The following is a 14,631-nucleotide window of genomic DNA, read 5'->3' on the forward strand; positions in this document are numbered from 1 at the left end:
GACCCCTGTGAGTCCAAAGGGGGCACAGTGACCTGACTGGACCAGAGAGCGCATGCAGGCGCGTGGACGCAGAGTGCCTTACCAGGACTGGGCCGGGCTAGCGCCCCCGACCCTGAAGACACACACACGCCCCTGCCCACGGCACTCTCCGGAACCCCCCTCTCTTGGGGCCCTGCCCTGTGGGAGCTCTGCTCTCTCCATGTTTCTCTAATAAACCCTGTTGCTTTGCCCTCATGCCAGTTCATGGATTTCCTTCTTCAAATTTACAACACAAAGAACCACCCCACTACACACACCGTGCCCTCCTAGACCGTGACTTTGCCAAGACTTTGCCCAGGGCCCTCATTAAACCATGACTCCAGTGGCCCAGAACTCAAATGCTGACGAAGTCATCTACACAGACCCACCAGGCTATCTGCTGACCTTGTAAACTTCCAGAAGGAAAAGGGTCCACCTCTGGGCATCTGTGAAACCACGCCCCTTTCTTCCTTAAACTGTGCCCCACTCACTCTTATCTGACAGTCCAACCTTTGCAGCACAGGGGAGATTAACAACCATTATAAGTTTAGGAATCTAGAGACCCCTGGACCGCATCTTCAAGGCTGGTCACTGGTTTAATGAACGCTGGTTCATTAAAGTGAACCACGAGGACCCCAGCCCAACCTCACCTTGCCGCTTCAGAACCCCTGCCCGATCGTGCCCCTCATGGACTCGACGCCCACACTGCAGCTCCCCATCTACCAACGCGTTTGGAAGCTAGTGCAGCCATCTCGGATTATCCCTGAAGCAGCAGTCACCATCTTTAGGTGGAGCAACTCCCATCCTGAGATGCCTCCTGGAGACGACCTCTTATGCATCAGGCTCCTGAAGACTGGGAGGTTTGAATAGTATATGACTCTAATATTGCAGTCTTTTTCTTTTTTTAAATTTTTAAGTTTTTATTTCTGTTTTTCTTGCTCTATTTCCCATTTATTTACCTGTTTCCTCAGAGTCTCTTTCTCCTTTTCTCATGCTAACAACCAGCTTCTTTTGGTTCCGCTTTCACTCTTCCTATGATCTAGTCCTCTCTATACTCTCTTCTTATCCCACTAACAGTACATCCCACATCCCTCCACATCCTCTTTGTTCACCATAGAAACTGCAGATCTCATTCAGACCTATTGCGTACACTCTAGATAATGGTCAAACTCATCCTGTTAGCATCTTCATAGGGACTATTTCGTTTAAGGCTGCATAGTGTTTGTACTGGGTGCTGTTAATATTGGTCTCCCTCTTAAAGGAGAGGTTTTGGAAACCTGCAGGGTCACCATAAGCGGGGAAACTGAGTACCTCAGATCCACACTGCTAGAGAGGAAGATACACAAACAACATGAAAAAATAAGTGTTCCAAACAAACCAAGATGCTATATTAATAGAATCCGAGGACAACATGGTAGAAGAACTGTCAGAAAAGGAGTTCAGAATGTACATAATTAAAATGATCCAGGAACCAAAGGCTGAGATAAGAGAGCAAATGCAGGCAATGAATGATCCCTCCAATAAACAGTTTAAACAGAAAATGCAGGAAGAGATGATTTCAATAAAGAGATAGATTGTGGGAAAAAAAAAAAAAACAGAAATCCTTGAAATGGAGGAAAAAATAAACCAAAAATAAACTCAATGGAAAGCATCACCAAGAGACTAGACCACTTGGAAGACAGAACCTCAGACAATGAAGACAAACTAATCTTGAAAATAAATTTGACCAAAGAGACAAGATGGTAAGAAATCATGAACAGAATCTCCAAGAACTATGGGATATCATGAAAAAAACAAATTTAAGAATTATTGGGATTGAGGAAGGCACAGAGATACAAACCAAAGAAATGAACCACCTAACCTATGCAATAAAATAATATCAGAAAATTTCCCAAACCTAAAGAAAGAAATGGAAAACCAAATACAAGAGGCTTACAGAACACCAAATGTACAAAATCAAACAGGTCCACACCAAGGCACATTATAATGAAAATGCCTAACGTACAAAATAAAGATAGGATTTTAAAGGCTGCGAGAGAAAAGCATCAGATTACATATAGGGGGAAAACAACATGGATATCACATTTCTCAGCCCAGACCCTAAAAGCTAGAAGGGCCTGGAAAACTTATTTCAAGCTATGAAAGAACACGGCAGCCAACCAAGAATCCTATACCCAGCAAAACTAACCTTCAGATTTGATGATGAAATAAAATCCTTCCATGATAAACAAAAATTACAAGAATTTACAAATAGAAAGCATGCGCTACAGAATATTCTCAGTAAAATATTCCATGATGAGGAAATGAAAAACAATGAAAACCAGCAAGGGGAGGAACTACCGTAAAGGAAGAGCCAATCAAAGGAGAAACCAGGTCAAATTAAAAACCGAAAATAAACCAAAATGACCAGGAATACAAATCCTATCTCAATCACAATCCTGAATGTTAATCAAAAGACACAGACTGGCAGATTGGGTTAAAAAGAAAGACCCAACAATATGCTGCCTGCAAGAGACTCATCTCATAGAAAAAGACATCCACAGACTAAGGGTGAAAGGATGGGAAAAACCTACCATGCACTTGGACTCAGTAAAAAAGCAGGGGTTTCCATCCTCATATCAGATAAAATGGACTTCAAGCCAAAGTTAGTCAGGAGGGATAAAGAAGGACATTTCATATTGCTTAAGGGAACCATAAATCAGCAAGACATAACAATCATAAATATTTATGTCTCAAACAATGGTGCATTCATGTACATCAAACAAATCCTTCTCAATTTCAAAAATCAAATAGACCACAACACAATAAAACTGGGTGACTTTAACACATTGCTCTCACCACTGGACAGATGTTCCAAACAAAGACTGAACAAAGAAACCGTAGAAATCAGTAACACAATCAATGACTTAGACCTAACAGACATATATAGAATATTCCATCCATCAACGAGCAAATATACTCTCTTCTCAGCAGCGCATGGATCCTTCTCTAAAACAGACCACTTGTTATGCCACAAAGCAACTCTCAGCAAATACAAAAAAATAGAAATACTACCCTGCATTCCATCAGATCCTAATGGAATGAAACTAGAAATCAATGATAAAATAAAAAATAGAAGTTACTTCAACACCTGGAGACTAAATAATATGCTACTGAATGATGCATGGATAACAGAAAACATCAGGGAGGAGATAAAAAAAAATTCTTAGAGGTAAACAGGAACAACAATACAACATATCACAATCTCTGGGACACTATGAAAGCGGTACTAAGAGGAAAATCCATTGCATGCAGCGCATTCCAGAAAAGAAGAAAAGGTCAACAACTAAATGACCTAACATTTCAGCTCAAAGCCCTAGAAGAACAGAACACCAAAAATAGGAGAAGACAGGAAATAATTAAAATCAGAGCTGAAATCAATGAAACTGAAACAAAAGAAACAATTTTAAAAATTGACAAAACAAAAAATCATTCTTTGAAAAAGTAAACAAAATTGATAAACCCTTAGCCACACTAACAGAGGGAAGGAGAGAGAAAACTCAAATTACTAGTTATGAAAAAAGAAATACCATGACAGACACCATTGAAATACATAATATAATTAGAAGCAACTTTGAAAATCTATACTCCAACAAAATAGAAAATCTCGAAGACATCAACAGATTTTTAGAGACATATGATCCTCCCAAACTGATGTAGGACGACATACACAATTTAAACAGATCAAGTTCAAGCAATGAACTAGAAGAAGTCATCAAAAGCTTACCAACCAAAAAAAAAAAAAAAAAAAAAAAAAAAGCTTACCAACCAAGAAAAGCCAGGGAACAGATGGATTCTCAGCGAGTTCTACAAGACCTTCAAAGAAGAATTAATTCCAATACTCCTCAAAGTATTCCATGAAACAAAGGAGGGAACCCTTCCAAACTCATTTTATGAAGCCACTATCACTCTGATACCAAAACCAGACAAAGAAAGAAAACTTCAGACCAATATCCCTGATGAACATAGGTGTGAAAATCCTTAACAAAATTCTGGCAAATCACATTAAAAAAATTATCAAAAAGATAGTGCGCCATGATCAAGTAGGATTCATCCCAGAAATGCAAGGTTGTTTCAACATCTGGAAATCAATAAATGTAATTCACCACATCAATAGACTTAAGGTTAAGAATCACATGATTATTTCAATAGAAAAACCATTTGATAAAATACAGCACCCCCTCATGCTCAAAACACTAAAAAAACAGGGATAGTAGGAACATTCCTCAACATTGTGAAGGCCATCTACGCTAAGCCCACGGCCAACATCACAGTAAATGGAGAAAACTGAAAGCATTGCCCCTAAAAACTGGAACAAGACAGAGATGCCCTCTTTCACCACTTCTATTCAACATCGTTCTTGAAACACTTGCCAGAGCAATTAGACAGACCAAAGAAATTAAACGGATACAAATAGGAAAAAAAGAATTCAAGCTAACACTATTTGTCAACAACATGATTCTATATTTAGAGGAGCCAAAAAATTCCACCAGAAAACTTCTGTATCTAATAAATGAATTCAGCAAAGTAGCAGGATATAAAATCAACACACAAAATCTAATGCATTTCTATTCATAAGTGATGAATCCTCTGAAAGAGAAATTAGGAAAACTACCCCCTTCACAATAGCCTCAAAAAAAAAAAAAAAAACTTGGGAATCAATCTAACAAAAGAGGTGAAAGACCTCTATAGTGATCACTACAGAACACTAAAGGAAGAAATTAAAGAAAACCTTAGAAGATAGAACGATCTCCCATCTTCTTGGATAGGCAGAATTAATATTGTCAAAATGATCATACTACCAATTCCTATTAAAATCCCAATGAAATTCTTCATAGAAATCAACTGCTTCATGAAGAAATCATGAAATTCATCTGGAGGAATAAGAGACCCAGAGTAGTCAAAGCAATCCCGGGCAGGAAGAGTGATGCAGGAGGTATCGCAATACCAGAACTTAAACTCTACTATAGAGCAGTTGTAACAAAAACGGCATGGTACTGGCACCAAAATAGACAGGTAGACCAATGGTGCAGAATAGAAGACACAGAGACAAACCCATATAAGTACAGTTTTCTCATACTAGACAAAGGTGCCAAAAACTTACAATGGAGAAAAGATAGCCTCTTCAATAAATGGTGCTGGGAAAACCGGAAATCCATACGTAGCAAAATGAAATTAAAGGCCTCTCACCCTGCACAAAACTCAACTCAAAATGGATTAAGGATCTAGGAATTAGACCTGAGACCCTTCACCAAACAGAAGAAAAAGGAGGCCGGAATCTCCATCATGTTGGCTTAGGACCAGACTTCCTTAACAATTCTCCCAGAGTGCAAGAAATAAAAGCAAGAATCAATAAACGGGATGGATTCAACCTAAAAAAGCTTTTTCTCGGCAAAGGAAGCAATCAATAATGTGAAAAGAGAGCCTACAGAGTGGGAGAAAATCTTTTCCACACACACTTCAGATAGAGCACTAATCTCCAAAGTTTATAAAGAACGTAAAAAACTTTACACCAAAAATACAAAGAATCCAATCAATAAATGGGCTAAGGAAATGAGCAGTCACTTCACAGAAGATACACAGGTGATCAACAAATAAATGAAAAAGTGCTCATCATCTCTAGTAATTAGGGAAATGTAAATTAAAACTACCCAAAGATTTCACCTAACTCCAATTAGAATGGCTATTATCAAGAACACAAATAACATTAAGTGTTGGCATGGACGTGGGGAAAAAGGTCCACTCATACATTGCTGGTGGAGTTGCAAATTGGTGCAGCCACTCTGGAAAGCAGTGTGGAGATTCCTCAGAAAACTTGGAATGGACCCACCATTTGACCCAGCTATCCCACTCCTCAGTTTATACCCAAAGGACTTAAAAAATCAGCATACTACAGTGATGCAGCCACACCAACGTTCATAGTTGCTCAATTCACAATAGTTAGATTGTGGAACCAACCTAGATGCCCTTCAATAGATGAATGGATAAAGAAACTATAGTATATTTATACAATGGAATATTATTTAGTCATAAAGAATTTAAAAATTATGGCACTTGCAGGTAAATGGTGGAGTTGGAGAATATCATGCCAAGTGAAAGAAGCCAGTCCCAAAAAACAAAGGCCGAATGTTTTCTCTGATAAGTGGATGGCACACAATGGGGAGGTGGCTGGAGAAGAATGGAGGAAGGAGGGATTGTGTAGCGGGAAGTGAGTGGGGGGAGGGGTGGGGAAGGAAAGAGGACTGAGACAGACACCATCACCCCGTGTACACGGTGGTCACACGAGTGGTGTCCCTCTACATCGTGCACAACCACAGAAATGAAAGTCGCACCCCATTTGTGTACGATGGATCAATATGCAGTCTGTAAATATGCAGTCACCATGTTGAGGTGAGCCTCTCGCCCAGGAGGACCGTCACCAGAGAAAAGCTGAGGGGAAGAAAGCCCACACAAGCGGCCAGGGGAACGCAGAACGGCAAGACCAGGCTGGAAAGCGGTAGCTTCCTCAAAGACGTGGTCATTCCCACGAAGGTCTACACCCGGAGTACGAAGGTGAGCACCCTCAGGAAAACCTGAGCCCGGCGTCCAGAGCGAGAGAGAAAGCGGACGCACTCACTCACACAGGGCCGTCCCCTCCACAGGCGGAGGAGTGAAGCACAGGCTGCAGGGAGACCCCGACGTCACACCGCCCGGGAGCCCAGACCCAGCAGCAGGGGGGGAGCACCCGCCTGGAGCTCCGACACGCTCCATCTAACGGAGCGCCGCGGGACGGGAGCATGGGGCTCTGCTTGGGGCTTCCGGCGGTGAGCCTCACGCTGCCCAGCCAGGCAGTGGAGCTGATCTTAGGAAAGCAGAAAGGTGAAGCAGCCCGCAGGTCCTAAGAGATCCCCAGGCAGGCCGGCACCAGGCAGCCGGGCGCTGGCTGGATGCAGGCTGCACCACTGAGCCACGGGCACCAGGAAGCACCTCCTGTGTATCTGCGATGCGGCAGGCAGGGTCCCCTCCATCTCGGCAGACTGCACTCCTCCCGTCGACCACAGCCCCACCCACCCTCGCAGGCCCCACGCTCGGTTCCAAGGCTACCGCTGCAGAGCTGACCCTGACCCTGACCCTGACCCGACTCCCCGCTGGGGCAGGCCTTGTCACTCTCCCTGCAGGCGACCCCGGATGCTGAGGGACACTGAGCTTCACAACTACAGGTGACCTCAAGGGTGAGAAACTAGACATGGTGAGGGCCCTTGGCCCTCCAACCCAGTACACAGCACCCAGAACACAGGGCCAGAGCAGGAACAGGCAAGGGCGACGTCACCCAGGCCCTGTGGGAGGGCCCCAGCACGTGGTCTCATGTGCTCCCCAGCCACCCACCCAGGAGGGGCTCAACCAGGAGCCAGAGGACGCAGAGGACGCAGCCCCCGTGCTGCAGCCACTCACCCTCCTCGAGCCGTGACGGGAGCAACAGGCCTCGTCTGCCCAGTTCCGCCAGTGCCAGACATCCGCCATGCCACGCCTTGTCTGTCTCCTGGAAGCTGAGAACAGAGTCCTGGGGTCAGCTCTCAGCATAAGCCCAGTTCCCCCAGGAGCAAAGGCCCAGTCCACACTCTGGCCAGTGAGCCTCACGATTGACTCAAGAAATAAGACACTTCAGTTCACTACGAAGAAGACTGCGGCATCAGGATGCCTCCTCGGGTCCCCAACGCCGGAGGGCCCAGCCTCAGCCCCAGCCTCGGCCCCGGCCTGCCTGCCCTCCACAGCCCAGCCAGGCCGCCCACCCAGGCGCTCCCAGCATGGCCGCAACGCTCCAGCTCTTCTGCGTGTCCAGGCAGGACCTCACTCAGCCCCAGCAGCAACAAACCCTGGGAGTCGGGGCTCAGCGGGAATGCCACCGGATCCAGATGACGGTGGTAGAGGACAGCTTTCAGCAACACCCACCATCACCCCACTGATCAACTCAGGATTAAAAAGTCAAAACAAAATAGTGTTAGTGCTTTTTTTTTTTCCACTCTTCAAAATATGGACTTTTTTTTTTTTAAGACTATGTTGCCCAGTCTAGCCTCAAACTCTCGGGCTCCAACAATCCTCCCGCCTCAGCCTCCCAAGTAGCTGGGCTACAGGTGTGCCACCTGCATAGCTGAAGCATGGAATTTTAAAGAACAACTGCCATGCCACTCATAGGGTCAAAGGTTGCACTTCACACTCAGTGGAAATGTCCCTGTGGGGCCTTACGAGCCTACGGGTGTGGCCAGCCATCACTTTACTGGGAATATCTGCTGTTCAGAGGGATGGGGGCTGCACACGGGTCCACACCTGTGTGAGCATGGAGAGACACGTCCCCAAAAAGAGAAAGCATGAGGCTTTGGCCAGCTCCGGTCAAATGACTCCACAGCGAGGAGCACACGGGACACCGCCGTCACTGGCTGCGGCACGCGGGCACACGGGCAGACTCGGTCACAGGCCTCTGTCCACACGTGGGTGTGAGCCAGGCCTCCCACACTCAGGCCCAACCTGACATATGAAGCTCCAGCTGGCTGGGCAACCCTCCAAACCCTGAGCGTCACTGCCTTGTCTTCAGAATATCCATCAAGAAGGCAAGAAGCACTGCCCACAGACGGCAGCAGGACCACGGGACAGGAACCTTGCCACCCTGCCTCACGCACAGCCTGGCCGGCCGTCAAAACCGCCATCCCTCTCCAGCAAACGTGCATGGTGGACCCTCCAGGCGGGACGCCAAGGAGAGGGGAAACATCACCAAGCAGCTGAGTGAGGGTCATCCCGGGCCACGAGGGACCCAGAGAAGTGGCGGCAAGCAGCAGGGAAGCCCCGACTAGCAGGACGGGCACTCGGGTCTCGGCTCAGCTCTCGGGTGCGAGTCTCTCCGTCAGCAGGCCCGGGGGTGAAGAACCAAGGGTACTAAGACCACTTTGAACTGGAGGTTCAACTAGCCACACAGAACCAAGCAGACACTGAGCCACCAGGGAGAGGCGCAGTGACACCGGAGAAGAGGAGCAAGGAAGGCGGCACCAGGACAGAGGCCGCCCGCCTGCAGGCAGCCCCGGCGGCCCTGGGCCACCAGGCCAAGCTGCACACTCACCCACCCGGCCTTCCCCAGCAGTGTGCACCTCTGCTAGAAATCCTTCTACCACGTGCAAGGTCACCAAGAGATGGCCAGTCTTTGACATGCTGTCTCCTGCACTTGGTCAGCGTCACTGAGCAGCCGCGAGGCCACGTACAAGGAGAGCCTGCTCCAGGAGAAAGGCAATGCTGGGGCCTGTGGAGCATCTCCGCCAACTAAGCACCAGCACCCAGTGATCCCAGGATCTGCACACTGTCATTGTCCGGCGAGTGACAGGTCCCAGGAGCGGTGCCGGCCAGCAAGGGCCACTGCAAAGGGATTCCCTAAACAGGTGACGGTCCCTCCGCAGCAGCCCTCCCTTTCCTGAACCCACAGCCCCAGGGCCCTTCACGCTGGTCTGCAGAGCCCAGGCAGCCACTTGCCCACCGCCCTCCACCACGGGTCCCGAACCCTTCACCCGGAACGCGCCGAAGGCTGACTCCAGCTTCACTTCATTAACCCAACGCCACCTCAGACTCAGGCCACGGTCACAGCAGCCACAGCAGGGACAACCCAACACCTTCCCTCACACCCGGCACCCACACCTGTGCCCACCTGGGGTGCACAGGCTCACAGTTGAGTCCACATTGGCCTTTGGGTCTTAGACATCTGGTGTTGATAAAGGAAACACCAGAAGTAACCAGCGCTCCAGCTGAGGGGCCTAAGCGGGGCAGGGAGGCTGGGGGCTGGGGTGGCTCTAGGGTGTGAGGAGAGACAGCCAGGCCAGGCCCTGCCCTAAGCACAGTGCCCTACCTGAAGCAGTCCAACACAGACCCAACCACGTCGTCTGCCAGCGCTCTGGGAAGCCTTCCAGCCATCCTGCCGATTCTGAAAGAGAAGTGACAGCTGTCGGCAAGGTGACTCAAGGGGTGTGTGACCCACAGTGTGGTCCCAAGCAGCTCTTCCCTCTAAGCATGGCAGTCATGCCTACTCAGCACACACTCAGCTCAACAATGGTGCCTGTGCACAGGGAAGAGGATGCCTCGGACCTGGGGTGGAGCAGGGGCCACCTCCCACCACAGAAACTGGACAGTGGAGGCCCTGGTGGTGGCCAACAGCACCCAGCACAGGCACACACTGAGGCCACACTTCCACGCAAGATGCTGACCTGCTGCTCCCATCGGCTGCTGGCACGGGCAGGGTTGCAGGAGGGCAGGTGCACCCTACCCATCTGCCCAACCAGGCTGCCTGTAAGCCACAGAAGCCCAGGGATCCCTGAGGCCTTGGGGAGCTTCCAGCACATGCACGACCCCAGGGGACCACAGATAGTGCAGTCTCACCCGCCCCAACCGCCAGCCCTGGGCAGCCCACCTACCCCTTGGCTGCAGACCACCGCACCACCGTATCTTTGTCCTTCAGTCCAACCAGCAGCTGCTCTGCAAGAACAAGGACACACACCACCAGTCTAGACAGCTCCAAGGTGACCTGCAACCAAAGAACGCCCTGGAGGCAACTTCAGTGATCTCCACAACAAGCGTGTCCCTGTCCTGCTTGGGCTGACCAGAGAGCCCCTGTCGCTGTCCAGCCTGCAGACTTCTACAGGGAGCAGCCGTCTCCCAGCTAAAGCCGAGGGCCAGAGCCTCCCAGGCCACAAAGGGAGTCAGGAGACTGAGGCAGGCAGGCTGGAGGGCTGTCCATAAAAGTCCCCAAGGATGCGGCCCTGGGGCTAGTCTCAGGACAGACCTGGGCCAGCAAGGAAGTGATCTAAGGCCTTACATAAGTGCCCCGCCAGCCTGGCAGAGTCCAGTCACTGGCCAGAAGGCCCTGGGTAGCCCCAGGAAGGCCTGACCTGGAGAAACAGTCACAGGCACCCAAGGAACCAGTCGGCAGATGGGGCACACGGGGTCACAGAGTGAATGGGCCTATGTCAGGGCAGTTGGCATCAACAGGGCAGAGGGGGCTCAGCCTGGGGTGAGGAGCTCAAGGTGGCTTTGAGTGGCCAGGGCAGCCACTGGGTGCCACATCTCGGCAGCCCAGAAGGGGGAATCTGAGACGCATCAGCAGTCAGCAAGGAGTGAAGGTTTGGGGGGGCTGTCAGTGAGCTCGCACCTGGGCAGGGGGTGGCACGGATCTGCGCCTCCTGGGAGAAACCTGCCCCAAGGGAGGCGCGGGAGCTAATGTGCAGACCACTCGGCCTGGCCAGGCCTCCCAGCCAGGGGCAGGGGAGGTCCCCACAGGAAGGGAGGCCATCCAGCCTCCTGAGCTGGTCACAGTGAGGAGCCTGGCCAATGGCACAATGGTGGTGGAGCTGCCATGCTAAGAGCAGGCACTGGGTGCAGACCCCTACAAGGCACAGGGGCAAAGGGGCCTGAGGTGGTGACCCTGAGGACAGCAGGGAGACATGGCAGGCTGTCGGGGGACAGAGGCCTGGGCCCTGGGGAGCAGGGAGCATGCAGTTCAGATGTAGGACGCAGCGTGTGGAGGCTGAGGACTGCTGGGCAGAGCATGTCTATGGGAGAGGTCAACGGCCACATGCTCAGTGGAGGTGACAGGTCAGACAGTGCCACCCAGAAAGGAAGGGAAGAAGGGAGGGCAGGGGAGTGGCCAAGGTGGTGCAGAAGACTCTTGGAGCAGAGGCATCGGGGACCACACAAAAGACAGGGGGCGGGGCATGTGCTGGAGCTGCCTACCTATCACACTTTCCACCCCGTCTGGGACGTCATAGTCCTCGTCGCTCTCAGACGGCACCTCGAGCGGCTTCTGCTCGCTCCGATCCGGGGTACAGAGCTGCAGGTTAGCAGCCAATGACCGGCAGCCCCGCTGGTACCTGCACAGAGCAGAGCAGACTGGGCTCAGCAGCTGGACGCTCCTTGCTAACTGAAGTCACAGCTCAGCACCGCTGTGAACCCTGGAGGCGGCCTGTGTCCACTCCCGCACATGCAGGGAAGGACACTGCAGTGGAGGCGTCAGTGAGGAGCAGCAAGAGAGCCGGCCCCCTCACCCAGGAGGGCTCCGCAGCAGGCGAGGGCAGAGCCTGGTCGCAGGTGCACACACAGAACCCAGGGCCCCCTGTCTCTGGGCTTCTGCCCAGCCCTATAGCACTCCTCACCTGCTCCTCCAGGTTCCACCCCCCAAACACTGCTTCCAAGTTCCCACGCACCCAGGTCCTGTTTTCCACCCTGGAGGGGCTGGGAGGGCAGGTCCAGTGGCACACCTACTCGGCTACGCAACTCTGCAAGCTGCAGAACTGCTCTGTGCCTCAGCATCCCATCTGTAAGCAGGGACACAGCCCTGCAGAGACCACCGTGAGAACAGGGAGGGGCCGCACAGAGCACTGACCTCACTAAGCCCCCTGGTACGAGGCAAGGCCTACCAACAGTATAAGCCACCAGCTCCCTGTGGGTCTGAACCTTTCCCACAGCCTCTTGGAAAGCAGGCACATCAAAAGGCACTCAGGAAAACATCGCCAGACCCTGCACACGTCTCAGGAATGTGCTACAATTTAGAACAAAGGTTCAGCCGAACTTAAATAATTCCTTCCCAAAATGCCATTAACACTTGAGATAAAACTGAAAGTCATTCAGAATATGGAACCCAAGAACCTGAGGAAATCTGTCCTCAGTCAACCTATAATCTACCACAGGCAACCGCGGGCCACTGGAAAGCTACGATGCTTCTCTTCCTGAGCAAACCTGCAGAAGCAAGCCTGGTCTTCCCTGAGGAAGCCTGGGATTCAGACTGATCACTGAGCAAGGAGAGTTCCCCACAGTGGCCCGCACCAGCAGTGCTGGGCTGCATTCAAGCAGTGCACATCACGGGCAGGGCCAGCTTCCCTGGTCCCCGCTCCAGCCTCTGCTGCTTACCTGGAGGACGGCGTCAAAGTAATCCTAAGGAAAACCATTCCTCATAAACAGACAAACTATCGTCCACAGCACACGTGAGCACAGGAGATGCACATCAACCTGCACAGCCATGACTGCCAGAGACCGGCACCTGCCCGCAGGCGCCCACCCACCTCCACGTGGCCACCTTTGGCCGCAGGAAGGTCAGCCCCAGCCGCTGCACCAGCTTCACCCCCAGCTTCCGCAGCAGGGTCTGGCTGCTCTCAGGAAGTCTGCAGCTGTCAAGGCTCTGGAGCACGGTGCTGGCTGTGGAGAGAGCAGCAACTCAACACGCAGGCCGGCCCTTGCTCCACCCCAGAAGCCACAGCCTTGAGGCCAGCAGGCCTGTGCACCCAGGGCAGCAACCACCAAATCACACTGACCCCTGAGCCTGGATCCAAGCACCCATCCCCAGGCTCTGAAGAGAACAGGTGAAGGAGGGGGCCTGCTTGCCACACAGCACAGCAGGGAGCCGTCCTACCAAGGAGCAGCCAGCAGGACCCACAGGGCCCTGGGTCCTGGGGGCACTGGGCATCGCACAGGAATGCTGAAGGCAGGACCAGGGGGTGTGCCAGGGGAACGTTCAGGGAGGCCCCAGTACAGGAGGTGGCATGGCAGGATCCTGTGCCACACAGGTCATTTGGGGCAGCTAAAGCCAGGAGAGCATAAGAACAGCAATCCGTGGAGATGAGGGGACGTAGGGGCAGCACAGTGCTGGGCTTCAAGACAGAAACCAGGTGCGCCAGGAGGCAGGGGTGAAGGAGTGGGATGGAGCCCAGTACTGGGACAGGAGGAGACAGAGGAGGGAGGAGGCGACGGGGAGGAGGTGACAGGCAGCAGGGAAGAGGTGATGGAAAGGGGGGGAGGTGATGGGGGGAGAGCAGGGAGGGGGAGTGAGGTGGGGAGGGGGACGGGGCTGGGGGGAGGGGAGAGGTGACAGGAAGAGGATGAGCTGGCCTGGCTTCCGGGCAGGCCCTAGCAGTTTCCCGTGTTTCAAACGTGCACAGTTGACCAAAAGTCACATTCAAACACACAAAATAAAAAGGCCAAGAGCCACAGCGGTGTCCAGGCAGGCCAAGTTACAGCTCCTGACGCCTCTGAAGAAAACGTAAGGAGGCTCACCACAACCCGTCTTGAACACGCCTCACCACAGGAGGCTGCTGACTGCAGGGGGCAAACACACAATGACCGTGTCTTGAACACGCCTTACCATAGGGCAGACAGTCCTCACGCTTCCCGTGTTTAAATATCTGGGCCTGAAAAAAAAACATTGTACATACATTCACGAGTTTATGACAAAGTCACCAGACCCGCTCCCTGAGCCTCCTCGAATTCCTTCCACAAACAGCAAGAGACGGGCCTGCAGGTGATGAGGGAAAGGCTGGCTGCAGAAGAGGCCTCCACAGGCACCGTACACTGCACCCTGGGCAAGGCCAACAAGCTGAGGGACAGTCCCCATCCTGCAGTGAGCGCAGACTGGATGGAGCCTTGGGGGGCTTTAAGTTAGCTTTGCTAAAGACGTCAAAAGGATAAAGGTGACAGGCCAAACCCCCTGCATACAGGAGAGGAGCCCAAGGGCTCGGCCTCCACTCTCACTCACCTTGGTCGTCACAGGACAAACATCCCACCCCACACAGGACTGAC

General features: G+C 51.5%; 1 protein-coding gene across 2 annotated transcripts in view; it reads right to left on the minus strand.

The window, feature by feature from the left end:
* TBCD (tubulin folding cofactor D) overlaps positions 1 to 14,631 on the minus strand; it is a 121,498-nt gene that overhangs the window by 74,113 nt on the left and 32,754 nt on the right. For both annotated transcript variants that reach the window (XM_079131013.1, XM_079131014.1), the window contains exons 8-13: positions 14,198 to 14,243; positions 13,122 to 13,254; positions 11,797 to 11,933; positions 10,482 to 10,542; positions 9,920 to 9,994; positions 7,489 to 7,583 (exon numbers count right to left, since the gene is read on the minus strand). In XM_079131013.1, coding sequence (XP_078987139.1) covers positions 7,489 to 7,583; positions 9,920 to 9,994; positions 10,482 to 10,542; positions 11,797 to 11,933; positions 13,122 to 13,254; positions 14,198 to 14,243 — 547 coding nt within the window. The remainder of the gene's footprint in view (positions 1 to 7,488; positions 7,584 to 9,919; positions 9,995 to 10,481; positions 10,543 to 11,796; positions 11,934 to 13,121; positions 13,255 to 14,197; positions 14,244 to 14,631) is intronic.

Source organism: Sciurus vulgaris, assembly GCF_902686455.1.
Source record: "Sciurus vulgaris genome assembly, chromosome: 3".
Lineage (NCBI taxonomy): Eukaryota > Metazoa > Chordata > Mammalia > Rodentia > Sciuridae > Sciurus > Sciurus vulgaris.